Below are 23738 nucleotides of genomic sequence, written 5' to 3'. Positions count from 1 at the left end.
CTGAAATTAGCCAATTACTGTACCCTTTCTGTTAGCGGGAGGAATACCAATGTTGAGACTCGATTCCCATTTAAGTGCCCGACTTAATGGCTTTGAGCTAAGCCTAAAATATATATATATATATTTTAGAAACACAGCCTAGGAGGAGAGCAGAGCAAACAATTTACCAGTTCTTTACTCTGCCTTTAAAAATAATCTTTAGAACTACATACTTGCGATCTTACATGGGTTACATAAACATTGTATTGGTTGCTCTGTTGTTTTCTTCGTAAAAATTATGTGTAACAAATTAGAAAAAAATAAGTGCCACCTTTGTGATTTTAGCTTTTTAGAAGAAAAAAAATCAATAAGTAGATCTAACGCATGAGTAAATTAGTATTGTTTATTCACTGCAACTGGCCGCTCCAGTCGTCCTCGCTGATCAGAAAGAGGATCCGTCTTGGCCTATGCTGCTCTCTGCTGGTGGTGGGTGGAAACTACAACAACGGCAACGAATTTGACTAATCATTTTGGCATCCTCGAAAACAAAATCAGACAAGTAACTCATTTAGAGGTCTAAATAATCTTCTCCCTCCTGCTGACGTATTATATAGGTCTGGGTTGTGAGCGGAGCGACTGCATCCCCCGGTGCTATGCATAAGATGAAACACAAACAAGAAAGCACTCACCTGTGTCGCTGGGGTTTGTGATATGCGTCCAACACTAGGTGGCTAGAAAAAGACAGATCACACATATAAGCCGTGTATATTTACATACTGTACATGCACAGGTGTCTGTCTCCAAATAGTGGAACAACCGTTTGACATCAATCAAGCACATTTTATTTCTCCACTTAATACAGAAATACATACTCAGCGTGTGGCCCGCTGTAGGATGGCACAGATCTCTGGGGACTGGGGGCCTTGTGTGGCAGTGGCATATTATTGTGTGACCGCTTCAGATCCAGTATGGCTTGAGGCAGGATCAGTTTGAGTCCATGGTGGACTGTAAACCTCAGAGTGGTGTGGTCCTCTGTGTACAGAGAGGTGTCACTTCTCAAACAACCAACCGGAGAGTCTTTAGCCAAACTGTTTGTACTCCATGTCTTGTATCATCTATATGTACCGTACATTTATTTACTCCAAGCTGTGCACCATATTGCTCGTCTGGGCTTATAAAGATTCCCTACTCTGCTCTCTTAACTGTCTTGGACAGTGGAACTGACCTGTTATGGACATGATGGTTTTGACCTTGCGGTACCAGTCGTTGTCTATGAGCAGCGGGCCCATGTAGTCTGGGGTGGAGGAAACCTCCTGCTTCTTAGTAGCCTTGACTCCATCCAGGTTCTTTGTCAACTTCTGATTACAGAACCTAAAGCAGGGGAGGGATCAGTTCACTCAGCACTCAAAGTAATATCAGACTGTTGCCCCGTGAAATGTTTTATTAAATAAGCTCACAGATACAGAGGTCTCCCTAAATACCAAAATGTGTAACAAGCATGTACTGTAATATCATTGCAACATAAGTGAAAGCAATAATAACACTAGCTATAGGTCACTTTTTCCAGCAGAAGACAAGGTTGGGGAAGATGGTTACGATAGCTGGGTGGAACAGTCCTCTGTCTACTTTCCCAGTGGAGCACTGCTGCAGGATGGCATCCCTCTGGGTCTCAGCTATGTTTATCTACAAACAAAGCAGCATAGAGTTACCATATGATATTAACCATAACACGATATGGGATATAAAAAGACAGCCAATGGGACTGCAGATGGAAATATATATATTTTTAAGTATCATATAAAACGTGATATCATATAAAACCATAGTACCGTATAGACATCTGAACTAAGTAGTCCTACCCTAAGTTTGGGAGAGATCTCTGACTTGAGGAAAATCTTAATGATCATGTCAGCCTTCTGGTGTAGCATAGCATGGTCATTCTCTCCATACATCCCTGCAGATGCCATCACTGTGCCTGAATCTGCCAGGTTCCTGAACCTGCAGCACAACAACAACAAACACAACAGCTTAGCGGTATCAGGACACAACCCACATTAAAGAGTCGATGTCCACGCCCCCGCGGATATCTAATTGGCATGATAAAAACATCACAATAAAAATCTGTCTTTATTGGGGTACAGAAGAAAGCTGCCAGATTGGCACACATTCAACAAATCTGATCTAAAGGGTATAGGCCTACAATGTGGTTACTAAACTCCGATTTGGATATACAGTATTTGGCTGTTTTCCCTGCATAACATTTAGAAGTAGTCCCTATATTCAGGTTTAGAAGAAGTGACTGCTAAATACTAACCCCCGTTCGTATAAGCTGCTAACAAAAATAGCGTACAGAAATCGGTGGTGGTAGGCAGTCGTTGTTTAACTGATTGGGGTGAACATCCATACAAATCAAATCAAATTATATTAGTCACATGCGCCGAATGCAAGAGGTGTAGACCTTACAGTGAAATGCTTACTTACGAGCCCCTAACCAACAATGCATTTTTTTTAAATACAGAAAAAAATAAGAAATAAAAGCAACAAGTAATTAAAGAGCAACAGTAAAATAACAATAGAGAGACTAAACACAAGGGGGTACCAGTACAGAGTCAATGTGGGTGGGGCACCTCCGGTTAGTTGAAGTAATATGTGTAGGGGGGGGGGGGGGTGTTTAGAAGCCTCTTGGACCTAGACTTGGCGTTCCGGTACCACTTGCCGTGCGGTAGCAGAGAGAACAGTCTATGACTAGGGTGGCTGGAGTCTTTGACAATTTTTAGGGCCTTCTTCTGACACCACCTGGTATAGAGGTCCTGGATGGCAGGAAGCTTGGCCCCAGTGATGTACTGGGCCGTTCGCATTACCCTCTGCAGTGCCTTGCGGTCGGAGGCCGAGCAGTTGCCATACCAGGCAGTGATGCAACCAGTCAGGATGCTCTCAATGGTGCAGCTGTAGAACCTTTTGAGGATCTGAGGACCTATGCCAAATCTTTTCAGTCTTCTGAGGGGGAATAGGTTTTGTCATGCCCTCTTCAAGACTGTCTTGGTGTGCTTGAACCATGTTAGTTTGTTGGTGATGTGGACACCAAGGATCTTGAAGGTCTCAAGCTGCTCCACTGCAGCCCCGTCGATGAGAATGGGGGCGTGCTCGGTCCTCTTTTTCCTGTAGTCCACAATCATCTCCTTTGTCTTGATCACGTTGAGGGAGAGGTTGTCGTCCTGGCACCACAGTGCAGTCATGAGTGAACAGGGAGTACAGGAGAGGACTGAGCATGCCCCCCTGAGGGGCCCCTGTGTTGAGAATCATCGTGGCAGATGTGTTGTTACCTACCCTTACCACCTGGGGGCGGCCCGTCAGGAAGTCCAGGATCCAGTTGCAGAGGGAGGTGTTTAGTCCCAGGGTCCTTAGCTTACTGATGAGTTTAAAGGGCACTATGTTGTTGAACGCTGAACTGTAGTCAATGAATAACATTCTCACATAGGTGTGCCTTTTGTCCAGGTGGGAAAGGGCAGTGTGGAGTGCAATAGAGATTGCATCATCTGTGGATCTGTTGGGGCGGTATGCAAATTGGAGTGGGTCTAGGGTTTCTGGGATAATGGTGTTGATGTGAGCCATGACCAGCCTTTCAAAACACTTCATGGCTACAGACGTGAGTGCTATGGGGTTGGTAGTCGTTTAGGAAGGTATCCTTAGTGTTCTTGGGCACAGGCACTATGGTGGTCTGCTTAAAACATTTTGGTGTTACAGACTCGGACGGGGAGATGTTGAAAATGTCAGTGAAGACACTTGCCAGTTGGTCAGCACATGCTCGCAATACTTAGAAGTAGGACAGCTATTCTGATAGGCTCGTGTCACTGGGCAGCTCTTGGCTGTGCTTTTCTTAGTAGTCTATAATGGTTTGCAAGCCCTAACACATCCGACGAGCCTCAGAGCCGGTGTAGTACGATTTGATCTTAGTCCTGTATTGACGCTTTGCCTGTTTGATGGTTCATCGGAGGGCATAGCGGGATTTCTTATAAGCTTCAGGGTTAAAATCCCGCTCCTAAAAGCGGCAGCTCTAGCCTTTAGCTCAGTGTGGATGTTGCCTGTAATCCATGGCATCTGGTTGGGGTATGTACATACGGTCACTGTGGAGACAACATCATCCATGCACTTATTGATGAAGCCAATGACTGATGTGGTGTACTCCTCAATGTCATTGGAGGAATCCCGGAACATATTACAGTCTGTGCTAGCAAAACAGTCCTGTAGTTTAGCATCTGCTTCATCTGACCACTTTTTTATTGATCTAGTCACTGGTGCTTCGTCCTTTAATTTTTGCTTGTGAGCAGGAATCAGGAGGACATAATTATGGTCAGATTTGCTAAATGGTGAGCGAGGGAGTGCTTTGTATGCATCTCCGTGTGTGGTGTAAAGGTGGTCCAGAGTTTTTTTCTTTTAGTTGCACAATTAACATGGTGATAGAAATTTGGTAAAACAGATACGTTTCCCTGCATTAAAGTCCCCGGCCACTAGGAGCGCCACCTCTGGATGAGCAATTTTTTGTTTGCTTATGGTGGAATACAGCTCATTCAATGCAGTCTTAGTCCCAGCCTCTGACTGTGGTGGTTTGTAAACAGCTATGAAAAATACAGATGAAAACTCTCTAGGTAGATAGTGTGGTCTACAGTTTAACATGAGATACTCTACCTCAGGCGAGCAATAGCTCGAGACTTCCTTAGATATCTTGTTACCAGCTGTTATTTACAAAAATACATAGTCCGCCGCCCCTTGTTTTACCAGATGCCGCTGTTCTATCCTGCCGGTGCAGCGTATAACCAGCCAGCTGTATGTTGATAGTGTTGTCGTTCAGCCACGTCAAGATATTACAGTTTTGAATGTCCCGTTGGTAGTTTAATCTTTTACGTAGGTCATCTATGTTATTGTCCAAAGATTGCACGTTTGCAGGTAGAATGTAAGGAAGCATTATACCCCAACATAGCGTTAAATACACATTTCATTCAGGATCTTTTCCCCGCGCATTTCCGTTGTCTGGGTCGAGTTCCATGGACCTCTTTACCACATCTATCCGAAAAATTGGGCTTCTCACAAAAATGTCTGTAGTGTCCTGTTTGGGGTACAAAAAGATGGTGTTCCCCGTTTTGCTCTACAACCCCCACAAGCGTCACAGGACTCATCTGAAGTCGGTGCTGCCGATGTGCCAACTTCTGTCTGTAGCATCCAAACGGTTTGGGCTACACACCAATCGAAAGGTGAGATATGTAACTCAATATTAGGAAGGTGTTCTCAATGTTTTGTACGCTCAGTGTATATACTGTATATATTTTCACACTATGAGGTTAAAATGATACTGTGAAATTGTGAAAATTATGATAATTCCCTTTAAGTGTAAGACAGCAGTTCCCAAAATAGAGGTCGCTGACATGAAAATGGGGTTGCGGGAGAATTTCCTAAATCCTGACAACATAAAATGAACAAAAATATAAAAACAATATAATATTCTCTTTGCATCTCAAAATCATTATAATGTGGTTAACCTTCAAAATCGAAATGAAAATGGTTCAAATCTAAAATATTAAATTCAACCAGAGCGCGCCCTTAGATCATGGGAAAAGGCCACACTTGACCGTTGCACTTGAATCATACCCACGGTCAATGGCTATGCCCACTACGCTATCAAACCACACACTATTGCAGAGACTTTGATATTACCATCCACAACTGATATGGGGAATACAATGTTTGGGGAGGCAGAGGTAGAGAAACTCCCATCAATAGCTTTGTCAGATAACACTTAAAGAACTTATGTTATTGCTAGCAATCAAGAGGAAACTCTGAACGATTCAAAAACTCCCCAACTTATGCTCTCCAAATGGACGTTAGTTGAGAGGGCCCAAGATGCCCATGCATTGACTTTTGTCCGCTATACATGTCTTGGGATGCTATTCACAAGGACATATGGTTCTGTCTCACAATTCCCGAGCATGGCTAGATTGATGAAAAACAGACTCCATGAGATCGAATGGTGGGCTTTTGCACAGATGGGGCTCCATCTACAGTATGGCGGGACAGCGGGCAGGGGCCTCTGCACTCTAGTTATGAATGTGTCTCCCACTGCCATATGGGCGCATTGTTTGACACACTGAGAGAAACTGGCATCAAAAGAGCTGAGCACAGAACTCGGAGATATACTGCAGCAGGTAACTGCATTTGTAAACTACATCAAAACACACCAACTGTGCGCATGACTGTTCCCAAACCTCTGTGGAGATATGGAATCAGAGCTTGACAATGTTCTATTTCACACTGAGGCTTGGTGGTTATCGAGGGGGAGTGTTGAGTTGATTTTTCGTATTGAGAGAGGAACTGTTGTCATTCACAATGGATGGGGAAAAAAAACAATTTAAGACTTGGTTGACTTTCTGTATAATGAAAAGAAAAAATATCCTTGCCTATGTAACAGACATATTTGGGATCTGAACGCAACCATGCAGGGGAAATACAAAAACGTTCTACAGATGAGTGACCAAATCAATGGATTCAGAGGGGAAAATTCTTATTGGAGAGAGAGTCTTTCAAAATTGAACCATGTCCCCTTCCCTCAGCTGTGTATGTTTCTAACAGAAAACAGCATCAGTAAGTGTCCCACACGAGTGATGACTGCTCACCTCCAACGCTTGGAAGAGCACTTTGAGGTCTACTTCCCAACCCGTTTGACTTTGATCCTGTCTCAGTTGACATGCCGGTATGTGAAATCGAACAGCTGAACCGAGCTGTCATGTGACCGGATGCATTCACTGGTCACTACGGAGGAGTTTTGGTTCCTGAATAAAAAGGAATACCCTGCCGTCTCCCTTAAAACTCATCGTACCCTTCGCCAGCTCATATCTGTGTGATACGGTGCTCTCATCTTCATTAAAACCAAATATCGATCCAGGTTGGATGTGACAGAAGGGGTGAGGTGCGTACTGTCGACCACACCCTCTGACTTTGAGAATCCCCGATGTGACATCAAGCACACGCATCTCATTAGTGGTGCTGAGATATGATGCATTATGTCAGACTCATTTGCAATTGACTGTCATTAGCCCCACATTAAAAGTATGTCATGGTGAGTTGAGAATACAGTCATAAATGCTGTTAGAATTTCAATTGACTACCATAGCCCCAAATAAAAAAGTAAACATTGGCTGTTAATTACATCATTTTTTCCACATGGTTGGGGTCGTGAGAATTTTCACATTGCAAAATGGGGTCTAGGGCCAAAAACGTTTGGGAACCACTGGTGTAAGAGCTGCTTGAAAAGATAGCCTGAAAGTTCAGCCTGTTGTGATGGGATGGAATTTTGGCTAGTAAATTTCTTTACAGACCAATAAGAAAGAGAGTTCCAAATCTCTGTCAATAACAGCTAATTTTCAGTTTTCCCCACTCAGACAGTCTTAATTTGAATTGAACAATCACAGCAAAGTACTTCTGTAAAAAGAAGTGAATGTCAATAATGTAAGAAGGAAAACATATTTATGACCTTGTGAGACGATTCAATCTTACCTCTCACTCTCCAGGTAAAAAGATAGGTCGTTGATGAGGAAGTCAATGATGATGACTTTACCGTTAATGACCCGTCTCTTCATGTGGGAGGTATCCCCCTCGTCTTTAGGAGGGGCACGGGAGTCACATGCTATAGGAGACAAGGTCAACTTATTGGTGTGTACTTCTAGCACCAGAACTAGATTTAAAATCCGGATGAAGGTGTAACACCAAAACATTGGTTTGTGGAACATCCAAGATCAGTGTACTGGAGTTTTGACCTTTTAATTCATATGTATTTTTTCTGTAGCACCTGTCAAACTATACTTTGTTCAGCACCAGAACCAGGAACAGAATGGAGAGAGGGGACTGAGGACAGCTTACATTCGGAGAAGTGGCGGTAGCTCATTCTCAGGTACAGCTCAAACTCAGTCCTTGTGCGAGGATCCTTCATGGCGGTTTGAAACTTACAGACTGTCTTGATGAATCGGCAAAACACCAGCCAGACATTTTTCTTCAGGGTGAGGTGCAATAAGGAGTGAGTGAGTGAGTGAATGAATGACAGAGCATTTTAGATACCATTGCCCAAGAGGGTTATACAGTGATTGTACAACTGTCTAGTGTCTAACAGTACATAGAGGATGAGAGGCCGGGTGTTGTTCCTACCAGTTTGGTCTTCAGTATGGCTCCTCTCAGGCAGGAGTCTGAGCCCACAGCAGGACAGGGTGGGAACGTGTCTTGGTACTGCTTGAACCTGCAAGGAATCATCCAAACACACACATCGGATTAACGCACACTGTTTTGTCTGCATCCAAACACACACACACACACATCACATCACATCAATCACACAGTTCTGTCAAGTAGCATCAATCATCCATAGCCTGGTCCCAGATTTGTTTGTTCCGTCTTGCCAACTTCTAAGGTTATTGTCATGTTTAGCATAACATCAACCATAGGAGTTGGCTATTTAGCACAAATAAATATAGGACCAGGCTAAATCAACTCATGTCCACAAGGATAAATAATCCCAATACCATGTTCCTTCCAGTGACTTGGTGACCAGGTCCTGGATGGTGTAGAGAACCTCACAGGAAACGGTTCTCATCTGAGCCGCCTGGGAGATGATGTCAGCACTGCACTGCAGGTAGCCCACTGTGGGACGATGCTAGTTAGCGTTTAAACTTTACTATAGCTCCAATATATTACTGTAGAGGGATACTAGTCGTGTTAGCCTTTTCACTTCAATACATCTCTTTCAGCGTCATACAAACAGTCCTTTAAGACTATCAGCAGCAAAGTGAATAACGCCACCATTGATGTCAGCTTGGCTAAAGGTCACCAAGGACCCTACTCTAGACAGAATCTGACAGGAATAATGAATAAGGATTTGAGGACTGTACTGGGGTCCTCCCGGCGTAAGAACTTATTCACGATGGCGAGGATTTTGATCTTCTGAGGTTTGGGCCGGTCGATGGCTCTCAGCTTCTCTACTTCCAGTATGAAGAGCAGCGCTCCTTGGGCATAGTGGAAACGCAGAAAGCGCTTGAAGTAGTCCAGACTCACAGGGTTCCGGAGCACATCTCCAAACGACCTGTAGCACAGAGACAAACAATACAGCCATATACAAATTAACATTTGAGTCATTTAGAAGGTGCTCATAGAGCTCTTATTTCAGTAAAACCTTCTACAAAATAGCCGGCGTCTGCAAAATCAGCGGTAGCTGAAGATTCTTAGTTATGCTAGATTAGATACACTCATTAGATAAACAATGACTCAATGAGAAGGTAGCATTTCAGGTGGTGTCCCAACAGTACCTTGGCCTCATAGACGGCATGCGAACAAAACTGTTGTCTTTCTTCAACATCAGAGGGGCTTTCTTCATCATGGAACCAGCGGATACTGGCTTAGAGCTTTCGCCGTCTGAGAAAGGCTTCTTCTTCTGATACAGCAAATAGTTAACACTCAGATTCTCCAGTGCCAGCTTTGGGTACCTCACTGCCAGCAAGTCAAACGGCAGATCACGTGGCTCTAGAGACAGATACAATGACAGTATTCACAGGGCCTAGAGTCCTTATCGTGGAAGTTTGCTCTCCACATACAGTTGATTGCTGTGATTTCATGAAAATTAAATATTTTTAGTAGTTTAATTTGAATTTGGCGCTCTGCGATTCAGCGGATGTTGACGAAAATGATCCTGCGAATGGGATGGGTGCGCCAAGAAGTTAGGTTGGAGTCATTAAAACTCGTTTATTTCTTGTTAACAGAACTATAGTTTTGGCAAGTCGGTTAGGACATCTACTTTGTGCATGACACAAGTACTTTTTCCAACAATTGTTTACAGACAGATTATTTCCCTTTTACCTCACTGTATCACAATTCCAGTGGGTCAGAAGTTTACATACACTAAGTTGACTGTGCCTTTAAACAGTTTGGAAAATTCCAGAAAATGATGTCATGGATTTAGAAGCTTCTGATAGGCTAATTGACATAATTTGAGTCAATTGGAGGTGTACCTGTGGATGTATTTCAAGGTCTACCTTCAAACTCAGTGCCTCTTTGCTTGACATCATGGGAAAATCAAAAGAAATCAGCCAAGCCCTCAGAAAATAATTTGGAGACCTCCACAAGTCTGGTTCATCCTTGGGAGCAATTTCCAAACGCCTGAAGGTACCACATTCATTTGTACAAACAACAGTATGCATGTATAAACACCATGACGACCACGCAGCCATTATACCGCTCAGGAAGGAGACACGTTCTGTCTCCTAGAGATGAACGTACTTTGGTGCGAAAAGTGCAAATCAATCCCAGAACAACAGCAAAGGACCTTGTGAAGATGCTGGAGGAAACAGGTACAAAAAGTATCTATAGCCACAGTAAAACGAGTCCTATATCGACATAACCCAAAAGGCCGCTCAGCAACTGCTTCAAAACCGTCATAAAAAAGCCAGACTACGGTTTGCAACTGCACATGGGGACAAAGATCATACTTTTTGTAGAAATTATGAAACAAAAATAGAACTGTTTGGCCATAATGACCATCGTTATGTTTGGAGGAAAAAGGGGGTGGCTTGCAAGCCGAAGAACACCATCGCAACCGTGAAGCACGGGGGAGGCAGCATCATGCTGTGGGGAGGCAGCATCATGCTGTGGGGGTGCTTTGCTGCCGGAGGGACTGGTGCACTTCACAAAATAGATGGCATCATGAGGTAGGAACATTTTGTGGATATTTTGAAGCAACATATCAATACATCAGTTAAACCTTGGTCACAAATGGGTCTTCCAAATGGACAATGACCCCAAGCATACTTCCAAAGTTGTGGCAAAATGGCTTAAGGACAACAAAGTCAAGGTACTGGAGTGGCCATCACAAAGCCCTGACCTCAATCCTAGAGAAAATATGTGGGCAGAACTGAAAAAGCATGTGCGAGCAAGGAAGCCTACAAACCTGACTCAGTTATACCAGCTCTGTCAGGAGGAAAGGGCCAAAATTCACCCATCTTATTGTGGAAAGCTTGTGGAAGGCTACCCGAAACATTTGACCCAGGTTAAACAATTTAAAGGCAATGCTACCAAATACTAATTGAGTGTATGTAAACTTCTGACCCACTGGGAATGTGATGAAAGAAGTAAACGCTGAAATAAATTATTCTCTACTATTTTTCGGACATTTCACATTCTTAAAATAAAGTGGTGATCCTAACTGACCCCTTGACTATAATTTATACTAGGATTAAATGTCAGGAATTGTGAAAAACTGAGTTTAAATGTATTTGGCTATGGTGTACTTCCGACTTCAACTGTAATACAAATGTTACAATGCAACTATAAATGGAGTTTGAACTCATCATTGAGCTTTCATTGTTCACGCTGTAGTAACACCAGCATTGCTCTCTCGTAGCCTTAGCTACAACTGAATCTGCACATTCACCTTATTCTCATTAACTCTTCTGTGTTAGCCCTTGGTTATGTTCCTACCAGTCTTTTTGTAGTGCAGGTGGACAGACCCTCCTCTCTTCACGTCCTCTAGAGCCATCAGGGCCCAGTCCTCCTGCCAATCAGAGGGCTGCTCCGTGGCTCCATGGCTACAAAAGGACTGACAAAGGGCCAGAGCCTCCCTCATCCTCCTGACCTGCTGCTCTTTTGTGTTCTGGCCAATAGCAGATAACCTCTGACCACAGTTCACACCGGCACTCTCCTTGTAGTCAAATCATATGGGGAAATGTGATAACATAACCATCAACAGAGTTCAAGGGGAGGTGGACAGATACGTGCATGTAGAAGGGGGGGTACACATTTCCGTTGTAACCATGGACAATACAGTTATATTGCATAATCAATTTGCATAAAACAAAATCAAATCAGTTACCAGACAGGAGCAGAAATGTTTGTCGTCTTCGTCCAAAAAGGAATCGTAAGAGGCACAAAGCACCTACAAAAAAAATGGCCATTACTAAGATATCGACTCAAGACATTTTCAAAGATTCACAGGATTTCAAAAACATTCAAATATTAAGTGTATGTCAACATGCTGACTTTACCTTACAGATCTCATGTTTGGCTGTGTATATCCACGGTATGACTGCTCCAGAGGGCAGGAGTCTGCGGAGCTGCCTGCTGGTGTCGCTCTCCAGGAGGCCTACCCTCTCTGCGTTCTCCCCCAGGTAGGTGTGTGTGATCCTCCTGGCCACAGCCTGTCTCTGGCTGTGGAGGGAGTCATCTCCCTGGGCCCTGAGTATGGAGGATACAGTATATTACAGTCAAATAAAAGATAGTCTACAAAAGTGAACGAGTCATCAATACCAAAAACAAATCATTATTAGCACATACCACAATACCACAATGTTTATTTCTGTTTAACACAGCACATTTTATAAACATATTTCTCACTTTGGGCATTTTCACAGACGTTTCATTTTTAAAGTTGCATTCAGTATTTTCACAACACATTTGTTCATGATTTATTTTTCAACTATTTACATTATTTTTTAAATATCTCCATACCTGAGCACCAGGCTAAGGACCAGGTCCAGGTCCTGCCAAAGCCCTAGATGCTGCAGCTCTTTCTCCAGTCCCCTGGCCCTCAGGAAGGCAGCTAAGGGCCCACCAGCCAAGCTGTCAGCTGACAGGGCAGGCTGAAGGTAGTTGTAGCGGTGGGACTCTGGAGTTGCTGGTGCAGGGGGAGCTGGTAAGACAGACGGTTGGTAGTAGGCAGGAGTCTCCATACAGGTGTGTGGAATAAGTACTTCTCCCTCCTGGACCCCTTCAACATCAATGTTTGGGAGAAGGTTACCACTTCTGTGGCTGGACTTGAGGTTATCCACTTTGCTGGTTTGTTTGATGCAGGTTTGGGATTTTGCATCGTCAGGCATGTTGCGGTATTGTTCAGTTGTGGCATCAATCTGGTATTTGGTTTGACTGCTATGCACAGCATTAGTGCACCGTTCCTGGCCTGTTTCACCCTCAAGACGAAGCCACTGGCAACAGAGACGTCCATCTTGGATCTTCTCAGTCTCCCGGGCTGCCATTTTGGATCTGTTCTGTGGTTCCTCGTGGCGCATCCAGAGGAGTCTCTTGGTGTTTTTGGAACAGTAGGTCCCAGTTGCACTCCCAGTCAGCTCTGCCTCCTTCACCTGTCCCAGGCCTGGGTCCAGTTGAGCAGGTGTACCAGGCACATCCTCAGAAGCAGAGTGGGATGCGATGGCGCTGTACTCCTGAACGATGTGGCTGCACTCTGCAGCTCTCCAGAGTGAGTCCTTGCAGTATCTTAGAAACTGAGGAAGCCAATAGAGCTGCAGCCGATGTAAAGCTTTGTTATACATCTGACCGATGATCTGCTTTCTGGCACTGTCGGGTAGCTCACTGGATAGAATGCTAATCATTGTATCTACCAGACAGACACAGGAGAGCACAGACAAAGGGATTTAAATCAAGAAAATACATCAACACAGCACAAACAGTATGTAGCCCTATAGGTCAGAGAAGGGGCAGGTGAGTAGGTTCAGGACAGGTAACGGTGATGTGGCCTGGCCATCTCTTGAATGAATCATCTTTATTCATGGTGACTATCGATCCCAGGGTAATGTACTTTGTCACCAGTTTAGTCTCTTTACCTCGTGGTATGTGACAGATAGCCATGATGCTGGATCCCTCTGTGAGATGGATGGCTCTGATGACAGTCAGCAGGGCCCGGTATCTGTGTTTCTGACCTGCATCCTCACAGTCCATGTTGAACAACCTGGACACTCTCACACAGAACGACACCAGCTCCTTCCCTGCACACACACAGGAAGCATGAGTCGATGAATGACCACACGTGGAAAATACACAGTAGCATAGAAAATAAATGAGTAATGCCACTTCATAGGCCAGGAACACACACACACACACCAACACCAGTCACCTACCACAAGTGCCCTTGATGAAAGTGCTGAATCGTCTCATCCCTCTCCCACTCCCAATGCATCTCCTTAGTAGCCACTGGTCCGCTGTTGTCCATTTCAACACTTTAACCAACAAGAACCTCAAATTAGCATTGTACAGCACCTTACTCTGAATCTGTCAGCAGGGTTTTCACACAGACCTTCATGGAATTGACAGTAAACACATGTGCCATAAAGACATGGCGGATGGGGCAGGGTAGCGAACTTGTCCCCCCCCCACACCGGCCCATTTTCCCCCTCGAGGACTCCACACTGGCCGATTTTTTTCATTGAGGCCCCCATTATTAGCCAGATAATGATCATTTTGCACACAAAAAAACAAACAAGTTAGACAGGCCCACTTGGCTAAAAATAGACCAGCCCATCTTGCATTTGCCAGAAATGCCAGATGGCCAGTCCACCCCTGGTGGGAGGCAGATATAAAAAACAAGCAAAGTTTATTAAATGACTCAGGTTTTCTTGTTTGTAAAAGGTTAAAAGAAAAGTTTACCCAAAATCCTGGAATTCCCAAGTGATTTCATACATTGAAACTAATTCAGTGGAGTTTGCCCTCTCCTCCTTTCTCTCTCCCTGCAGTGCTGTACTGAAACAGCTGTAAAAATGGGTCACGTGACTCATGACATTGCTGGATGCATGTCTCGCTCTGCTCCATTGCCAGTTCATGATTCATGATTCAGAAATCTGTGGTGTGGACAAATTAGTTGTTTTATTGAAAGCGTACGGCCAAATTAGCTATTTAAAAAAAAAAAAAAAATACTATTGGTTTTAAGTCAGTAAATGTGTACTTTTCCACCTAAAACTTTTGCGATTATTTTATATAGTTATTTTATGTAGCCGACTGCCACAGCTGGGTAACAACTGTGCATGTGCGCTATATATAGTTGTTTTTTTTTTAATGTAGTGTTTTGTGGAGATTACTGTAGTACTTACTACAGTGTTTCTTGGCGGATAATACTGTAGTATTTACTATAGTGTTCTACAGTTTACTACAAATTTATTGAGTAAGTACTACAAATGATCGAGGGATACTACAGTATACTACAATTTACTACAGAATTCTATAGTAAGTACTGGAGTATTTATTCTATAGTAAACTACACTTTTTTCATGTGGGTATTTTCTGGGCAGAGAAGTGAAGACCACCTTACACATTAGTTAAACAAAGTAAAGAACAACCTAGGAACATGTCTGACGATGAAATAGTTGTGAGTGATGAAGAAAACTACTGGAGGGCAGTGGCGATTATGTCATTTTATCTGTGGCCAATGACCTTGAGCCTTTTTGGAAGGGCTCTTCTAATGTAACTCTATGGCAGGACCCAAAGTAGATTAAATGTTCGATGTCTACCCTTACTAAGGACTTAGACTTGGCCTGTGACGTAATGTCCCCATGAGTGACAGAACACTGAGCCAATCACGGCGCAGTGCTCCTATTTTCTGCTGGCTTGCCCCACCACCACAGAAAGCACTGAGCTAGGCTGAAACACCAGCATTTTTGAGCTACCTCAAGAAAACACAAAAGAGACCATGAGGCTTTATTACCTCAATGACATATATATATATATATTTTACATTGTTTGCAAACTGATATGTGACACGTATTAATGCCAAAATAACATGCAAAATAAGTATGCCCCCCCCCCAAAAAAATATACATTTTTATTAGAATTTTTGTTTTTTTTGCTCAAAACAGAGCCCCACCTGCACTGACTGACGGGTCGCCACTACTGGAGGGGCACCGATTGTGTCTTCGAAACATATTTATTTGAGCTTGAGTAGTCGGACGAAGAATTTAGGAAAATTGAGCTTTAGATGGCCACCGAAGCTGTAGCAACAGCTAGACCACAGCCCCAACCCATCCCCAGGATCAACATAGACTGGTGGTGCAGTTGAGGCAATTGCGCACCAATGCCGAAAGATGAGGAATGTTTGTTCTAAAGATAATTTGAATATGTGACTACAATTCTTTGGATCAACGCAATGATGACGATGTGGTTAGATTGCTTTTGCGACCACATTGCTTTTGCTGCCCTCCAACTCTGGTGTCCTTGATTTTTTTTTTCTTATTTCAAAAACGAATTGGAGAACACAACGCTGTTCCAGCTGGGCCAAATGGACTGTTAATTTTCTACATATCTGCACATCAAATTCAGAAATGTAAACGCCTGCTCCTGTGCGCCCACTATCTGGGTCCTTGGATCCATCGTGAAAAGTGGTTAAAAAAAGCATAAAAACTGTCCAACCAAAACAGAGAATCTGAGCATACTAACAGGTTGTATGTCCTTCACCCACTGGAGGGCAACTAATATCACCAACAATTCAACTGAATATATCTGTATGGGGCGGCAGGGTAGCCTAGTGGTTAGAGCGTTGAACTAGTAACCCGAAAGGTTGCAAGTTCAAATCCCAGAGCTGACAAGGTACGAACCACTGCCTACTAGTTATCTAGAACAGTAGCAGTGGGATGCTCAACCTCACAGCCTTTCAACCTAACCCAACAAGCTAATGACAATTTTATGCCATTTATCCAAAGGCATCTCACCTGTCTCCACTAGTAATGCACATACAGATGTTGATTTAAATCCACCAATACATATCCTTAAAGCTATATACTGGATCCTGACCAGCCTCTGAAGCCAGGTCTTCGCCGCTTCCTTAAACTATACACCCGTAATCAAGTGTCATCCTAATCAGAGCTCTATAAATATCCATCAACGATTGTCTGTCAGCCCCCCATTCATAACCAGAGACCGAGTGCGTATGATTCACCACCTTCTTACACTTTGTTTCAACATTTATGACATTACCTTTCCATGTATATCGCTCATTGTACCCTTAACCCAAATATTTGTACTTAGAAACCCTCCCCATACTTTCACTTTCAACAGGTAAAGGGTGTTTTTGTACCATTTAGATGTTCATCACTAATAAGAGTCAACAGGGAAACACTGACCAAAACTATGGTTCCTTCCCTGTCACGTTTCTCTATGCTTTAGTTTTACAGTACCGCTATCATACTGAATATAAAATATATATATACTGTATATATAACTAATCGGATTACCTTCTGAATGATGGTTTGAGAACTCCAAGAATTCTTTACAGAGAGTGTAGTAATGGAACAACTCTGTTTCCTTGAACAAGGTGAAGCGATGAGCAGTCAACCACTTCTGAAATCCTCCTCTGTTCACCTCCTGTTATGTCAAAAATTAGAATAGCATATAAATCATAACATTTTAACAAAGTATAACAAATTCAGGGGGTAGCCTTGAACAGGACTCAAACACAGGTCTGGCAACTATTAATCCAACACCTTAACTTTTATGACAAGTGGTCTGAACCTCTTGCTGAGGTTGATAGGTGTTCCGTTAAGGTCGCTACAATATTAAATAAAAAATACCAAGGCCTACTGACATTTTTTTTTCAAAATGAAGAAATTAATTTGTATTGTCTTTCTCATGGGTATGGAGAGTAAAAGTTCTGTTTTGAACTCTATTTGAACCCTATGGTTCAATTTTTTATATATATATATATGGACAGCGAGTACTGTTTCATAAATGAACCACAGGAGGGCGCCATTCGTTAGGTTTTGTATTCTCTACCTGGCCTTGAAGTAGCTCAGGACAAGTTAACCATTCGTTGTCCGACAGAAAGAAGAGAGGAGTTTGACCAAACACCTAGGCAGAAAACAGATTCAAATGTGACATACATTCTGTGACAATTATTTTATTCTACTCAGTTATGTTCTAGTATCAATTCTGTGAAAGATCTATTCTATTCTGTTCAGTTATATTCTATTCTAAATTCTGTGAAAGAGCTGTGTTCTATTTTATATCGCAGAAGGGGCTCACCGGTAGGTTCAGAAACGTGTTAAAGAAATCCACGAAAACGTCATTTTTTAGAAGATCTGACAGTCGGTCATCATCGCCACCTAAAATTGATACAAATGTGAACAAATTGTGGTGTTGTTGAAAAAAAACATAAGCCTACATTTTATCATGTTATGTGCGTCATGTTAGGCTTCAGCAAATAATGTAGGCCTAAGGAATGGCATTGTGCTGGCCTACCGGTATTATAGTATTATGCAGAACATACCAGATGGTTTCAGTATTGATGAGTTGTTGGTCATTTTTATTCGTTCATTCTATAATACCTCAAAAACGCAGGTTGTCTACTAGGCAGACTGTGCCTTTATTCAGCCATGTGGTTTCACATACAGTCGCTCTATATCACCAATGACGTAATAATTTAATCATAAAATCGTAACGTAAACCTGTATGAATTGTTACAATTCATTACGTTGTTGGTTAATTGGCTTGTAAATCGGTAGGCTGTATTTTTTTCATTCTTGTTTCTTCATCATAACAAATGTCCATCTTATAATAAAATAGTACGGAACGTCGATATTTTAGCCAATAGAAGGCAAAGAACAGTCAAAGAGCATCATGGTCTTATTTTTCATCATTTAGGAACATTTGTTCTTTAGAGGCACCACAACATAATTGATTCTAGGAATATTCCGTTTTCATTTCGTCAAGGGGCGTATTTTACTTAATCATCGTTCTTTATAATTACAATATTATATAAATTATCCCATGCATAATCTTTTTCCCCGTTTCATATTTTTTAAACAAATTATCATACTGTTCAAATAAATAAACGTATTTGAGGTTTTGGTAAGGATAGTTATCATTCCTTTAGCAAACAAAGAGTAGTCTTGAAATAAATACTTGTTTGGAAGGATTTTAGCCAGGCTATTGAATGAAACTCCACATTTTTCCGGACGACCAATGAACGCAAACCATGAGCTCCCCATCACCTGATCACGAAGGGATCACGTTCTTTTCTAGCCAATCTGAGGCGAGGGGGTCATATCTCTCTTTTATAAATGGAACCGTTAGGACAAATTTTGCGGTAGAGAATGAAACAAAAACATTTGGAATTACACAGAACATTTACAGAAGGCTGTACCAGGCTTTTGATCCTAATTCCTTACTTGATATAAGGTCATTATTCCTAAACTATTTTAAAAGTTCTAGGAGCGACTACGACAATTACATTGTATTTTCATCATATTGAGTCATTGGTGTGCTGTTTCTCTTTATTGTTTCGCACCTCTTAGCCGAATTATGGTGAATTCCATTTATATTAGTTATTTATTATTGTTGTTGATTATGTGCCATGTATGGATAGTGCGTGCCAGACGTTTTTGACTATCATAACCTGGCAATAGAAACCATTGCGCTTTTATTTTCCATCATCGTAACCAGGCGTAAACAGGCATCAGTATTGTAACCTATTGTAAACTGACATAGCAGCATGCTCGCGTACGTGCTTTATTGTAACCCGGACTGTTTTCTCTTGTGGAAAACGTTCATGGATTTAACTCGATATTGCAGGATGTTGATTGCGTTCTCATCACACGTTGGTGCAATAGTAATTAGGCAAACTTACAATACATAAGTTTTGAACATTTTATTTTTTTGTTACGACGTTTTGAGTAGATCAACTATTACTATAAATCAGTGGGTTGTAGACCTCAAATGAGTTGTAGACCTCAAATGGCTCAATTCTAAGAATCAAACGCTTCAAGTGGATTCCAAATGATTGCTCTTTGTTCCAAGGTTTTCCAGGGCTCATTGAAAAATGGCCACGTCAGAGAGTGCCAGTTTGAGTAAAACTGTGAAGCAGCATTATATGGACCTTTCTCAGGGAGACAAGGTCCAGGCCATGTACATCTGGATAGATGGGACTGGAGAGGGGCTCCGCTGCAAGACCAGAACTCTGGATTCTGAACCCAAGAACATTGATGGTAAGATCTGACATTTGATTTGCATTGATCTATGCCTGTTGAAATGGGTAATAAGAAACTTTTGTGCTACACCCAGTGTTTTCCCTAATGTTTTTTCAGTGGTGGGTGGCAGAAATTACTTTTTTTGGGGGAGGGGGGGGGGGGGGGGTTACTTTTCTAATACAGCATAAATTCAAAAATACGGGTTGCTTTGACTAATAACCCTGAACCTAACGGGTATTTGAATCCCTGAGTTGCTCTTATCGCACGGTTCCCTCCCTCTCTCCTTCAGATCTCCCAGAGTGGAACTTTGATGGTTCCAGTACGTACCAGTCGGAGGGCTCCAACAGCGATATGTACCTTATCCCTGCTGCCATGTTCAGGGACCCCTTCAGGAAAGACCCCAACAAACTGGTCCTGTGTGAAGTGCTCAAATACAACCGCAAGCCTACAGGTAAACCTAAGCAGTAAAGTGACATTGGGGCGGTCATATTCATTGGCGCTCAAACATTTTAACTTTTGCAATAGAAAATTTAAATTAGATTTATTGGATACATTTGGATAATACCACCCCGTTTTCTTCCATTTCATGCCTGCTGAACATGGCCCAGCCTTAAGTATCTTATTGAACCCAGGCCCCATTGGCTCAGTGTAGCAGAAATGGTTTGAATGACCAGTACAATGTTTGTTGCCCTCCAGAAACTAACCTCAGGCTGATGTGTAAGAAGATCATGGAGATGGTAGAGAACCAGGTGCCGTGGTTTGGCATGGAACAGGAGTACACCATCCTGGGAACAGACGGACATCCGTTTGGCTGGCCTTCCAACGGCTTCCCTGGTCCACAAGGTTAGTTTGAGAGTTTAAGTTTAAATATAAAATACCATTCATTATCAGATTTTATCCATAGCTACTTTCAGTCGGTATATTCAAGTAGAGTATTAAATGTTTAGCATCTAAACTGTTGAGCCTGATGATGCAGTGTTTTTGAACAGGCCCCTACTACTGTGGTGTGGGAGCAGACAAGGCGTATGGTAGAGACATCGTAGAAGCCCACTATAGAGCTTGTCTTTATGCTGGGGTTAAGATATGTGGCACCAACGCTGAAGTCATGCCAGCTCAGGTAAGAACCACTTGACTATTCTACTGAACAAAAATATAAATGCAACGTTTTAGTTCATATAAGGAAATTGGTCAATTTAAATAAATGAGGCCCTAATCTATGGATTTCATATGACCGGGAATACAGATACCTTTTATTTAAAAAAGTGGGTGGATCAGAAAACCTGTCAGTATCTTGTGACCACCATTTGCCTCATGCAGAGCGACACTTCTTTGCATAGTTGATCAGGCTGTTAATTGTGGCCTGTGGAATGTTGTCCCACTCCTCTTCAATGGCTGTGTGAGGTTGCTGTATATCGGCAGTAACTGGAACACGCTATTGTACACCTCAATCCAGAGCATCCCAAACTTGCTCAATGGGTGATATGTCTGACTATGCAGGTCCTGGAAGAATTGGGATATTTTCAGCTTCCAGGAATTGTGTACAGATCCTTTCGACATGGGACTGCGCAGTATGATGCTGAAACATGAGGTGATGGCGGCAGATAAATGGCATGAGAATGAGCCTTGGGATAGGGATCTGTGCATTCAAATTTCCATTGATAAAATGCAATTGTTCGTAGCTTATGCCTGCCCGTACCATAATCTCACTGCCACCTTGGGGCACTGTTCACAACGTTGACATCAGCACACTGCTCGCCAACACGACGCCATAAATGCGGTCTGTGGTTGTGAGGCTGGTTGGATGTACTGCCAAATCTCTAAAACGATGTTGGTGGTGACTTTTATGGTAGAGAAATTAACATTCAGTTATCTGTCAACAGCTCTGGTTGGCATTCCTGCAGTTACCATGCCAATTGCACGTTCCCACAAAACTTGAGACATCTGTGGCATTGTTGTGACAAAACTGCACATTTTAGTGGCCTTTTATTGTCACCAGCACAAGGTTGCACCTGTGTAATGATCATGCTGTTTAATCAGCTTCTTAATATGCCACACCTGTCAGGTGGATGAATTATCTTGGCAAAAGAGAAATGCTCACTAACAGGGATGTAAACAAATGTGCACAATTTGAGAAATAAGCTTTTTCTGCGTCTTGGAAGAGTTCTTGGCAAATTTTTTAGCTCCTGAAACATGGGACCAACACTTTACATGTTGTATTTATATTTTTGTTCAGTATACAGATTAAGCATAGTCCTAGAATTAGTCTTAGTGCAGGATTAGGCTAAATCTGTGTCTATGAAACTCTGTAAATATTCAAAACCATCATCTCTCTGACTCTTATTGTCTTCCAGTGGGAGTTCCAGGTTGGGCCATGTGAAGGTATCAACATGGGTGACCACCTCTGGGCTGCTCGGTTCATCCTCCACCGGGTGTGTGAAGACTTTGGCGTGGTGGCCTCATTCGACCCCAAGCCCATCCCTGGGAATTGGAACGGCGCTGGCTGCCATACAAACTTCAGCACCAAGGAGATGAGAGAAGATGGCGGATTGAGGTAGGCATGGATTCAATTGTGCTGTAAACCCACTGCTCTATTTTTAGGGCTGGTTTTCCTGGACCCATATTAAGCCTAGGTCTAGACAAATGGCAATTCTCCATTGATTATGCTTCTTAGTTGAAGACTAAGCTTAATCCAACCTGGGAAACCGGCCTCATAAGCTTTTTAAGTCTCAAGTCTCTTTAGCAGTGGATTAACCCCTTCTGTCTTCTATCCACACAGGGGCATCGAAGATTCGATTGAGAAGTTGGGAAGGAGACACCGCTACCACATCCGTGCCTACGACCCCAAAGGGGGGCTGGACAACGCCCGGCGCTTGACCGGTCACCACGAAACGTCCAACATCCACGAGTTCTCTGCCGGCGTGGCAAACCGCGGCGCCAGCATCCGCATACCCCGCTCGGTGGGTCAGGACAAGAAGGGCTACTTCGAGGACCGCCGTCCATCTGCTAACTGCGACCCATATGCAGTCACGGAAGCGCTGATACGCACATGTTTGCTCAGTGAAGAGGGGGAGGAGCCTAAAGAATACAGCAAATGAACTAGATACTCTTTTGGTCTGAAATAATCCCCCTCCTGTCCTATTGCGCTACATCTCAAGTGTCATTCCAAGTACTGTTTTGTCTGTGGCTTTGTAAACCCCTTGCATATTGCAAGTCTTGACCATCCATGTATGGCTTGCTTTTTAACCCTTTTCATGGGAGAATCTTCGGTATATTCCGCAGTCTGTGTTCAGGGTAGAGTAGATCCCTACCTTTTGATCACTGCCAACATTGCCCTTTTTAATTGATGCTATGGACTTAACAATTCCAGACAGATGTCTGTTGGAGGGATACATGTTTTCTATATATAGGTCTACTTCTAGTTGTGTATCAATTTGTTTAACATGATTTACTAACCAAGATGCTGTAGATTTTTGATTGGGGGGGGGGGGGGTCTGTCTCTTAAGGATTTGTATACTGTTCTAGTGGCCAGCTATGGAACTTATATTGCAAGTGACAGGTTCTGTCTTTTTTGTAACATAAAAAAATATATAATTTTACCATAATCTTTCTTGTTTTACTTTAATAGTATATGATTTTATCACATTTATAGAATGCGCTATGGCTGCATTAACTGGCCATCCATGATATCAAAATTAGAGGTTGACCGATTAATCGGAATGGCCGATTAATTGGGGCCGATTTGAAGTTTTCATAATAATCTGAAATCGTTATTTTTGGGCGCCGATTTCTTATTATTATTATTATTTTTTTTTTATACCTTTTATTTAACTAGGCAAGTCAGTTTAAGAACACATTCTTATTTTCTATGACTGCCTAGGAACTGTGGGCTAACTGCCTTGTTCAGGGGCAGAACAACAGATTTTCACCTTGTCGGCTCAGGGTTCCAATCTTGCAACCGCACAGTCCAACGCAATGCACTCCACGAGTAGCCTGCCT

The 23738-nt window shown here is 42.7% G+C and overlaps 2 protein-coding genes across 2 annotated transcripts; one reads left to right on the top strand and one right to left on the bottom strand.

Moving 5' to 3' along the window:
- Nucleotides 1–368: 368 nt before the first annotated feature.
- LOC110521730 (regulator of G protein signaling protein-like) lies at nucleotides 369–18840 on the bottom strand. Its single transcript, XM_090231891.1, has 21 exons — nucleotides 17800–18840; nucleotides 17551–17625; nucleotides 17013–17142; nucleotides 13914–14012; nucleotides 13620–13781; nucleotides 12511–13393; nucleotides 12048–12237; nucleotides 11876–11938; nucleotides 11485–11704; nucleotides 9321–9534; nucleotides 8907–9097; nucleotides 8541–8658; nucleotides 8170–8257; nucleotides 7888–8017; nucleotides 7525–7654; nucleotides 1839–1977; nucleotides 1538–1662; nucleotides 1205–1350; nucleotides 852–1011; nucleotides 669–710; nucleotides 369–476 (listed from the first exon to the last, which is right to left on the bottom strand). The coding sequence occupies exons 4-21, from the start codon at nucleotides 13948–13950 to the stop codon at nucleotides 422–424; spliced, it is 3093 nt and encodes a 1030-aa protein (XP_090088017.1). The 5' UTR covers nucleotides 13951–14012; nucleotides 17013–17142; nucleotides 17551–17625; nucleotides 17800–18840; the 3' UTR covers nucleotides 369–421.
- Nucleotides 18818–23222, top strand: gs01 (glutamine synthetase). The gene is given in 7 exon segments (NM_001124313.1): nucleotides 18818–18954; nucleotides 19573–19760; nucleotides 20032–20193; nucleotides 20439–20585; nucleotides 20732–20859; nucleotides 22094–22293; nucleotides 22519–23222. Coding segments are annotated over 6 exon segments (1122 nt in total). The 5' UTR covers nucleotides 18818–18954; nucleotides 19573–19594; the 3' UTR covers nucleotides 22838–23222.
- Nucleotides 23223–23738: the final 516 nt, after the last annotated feature.

The sequence above is a fragment of the Oncorhynchus mykiss genome, chromosome 4, assembly GCF_057628025.1.
Source record: "Oncorhynchus mykiss isolate SJ-2025 chromosome 4, ASM5762802v1, whole genome shotgun sequence".
In the NCBI taxonomy this organism is placed as follows: domain Eukaryota; kingdom Metazoa; phylum Chordata; class Actinopteri; order Salmoniformes; family Salmonidae; genus Oncorhynchus; species Oncorhynchus mykiss.
This window is presented reverse-complemented; position numbering and strand designations above follow the sequence as displayed.

Bases quoted from the DNA above. Each gene is read 5' to 3' on its own strand.
- LOC110521730 (XM_090231891.1), bottom strand. From the start codon at position 13,950: ATGAGACGATTCAGCACTTTCATCAAGGGCACTTGTG. The intron at 9,098-9,320 runs GTACTGTTGGGA...TCTGTGCTACAG, and splicing joins ATGCCGTCTATGAGGCCAAG to GTCGTTTGGAGATGTGCTCC. The intron at 1,351-1,537 runs GTGACCTATAGC...CCCCTGCTTTAG, and splicing joins CTTGTCTTCTGCTGGAAAAA to GTTCTGTAATCAGAAGTTGA.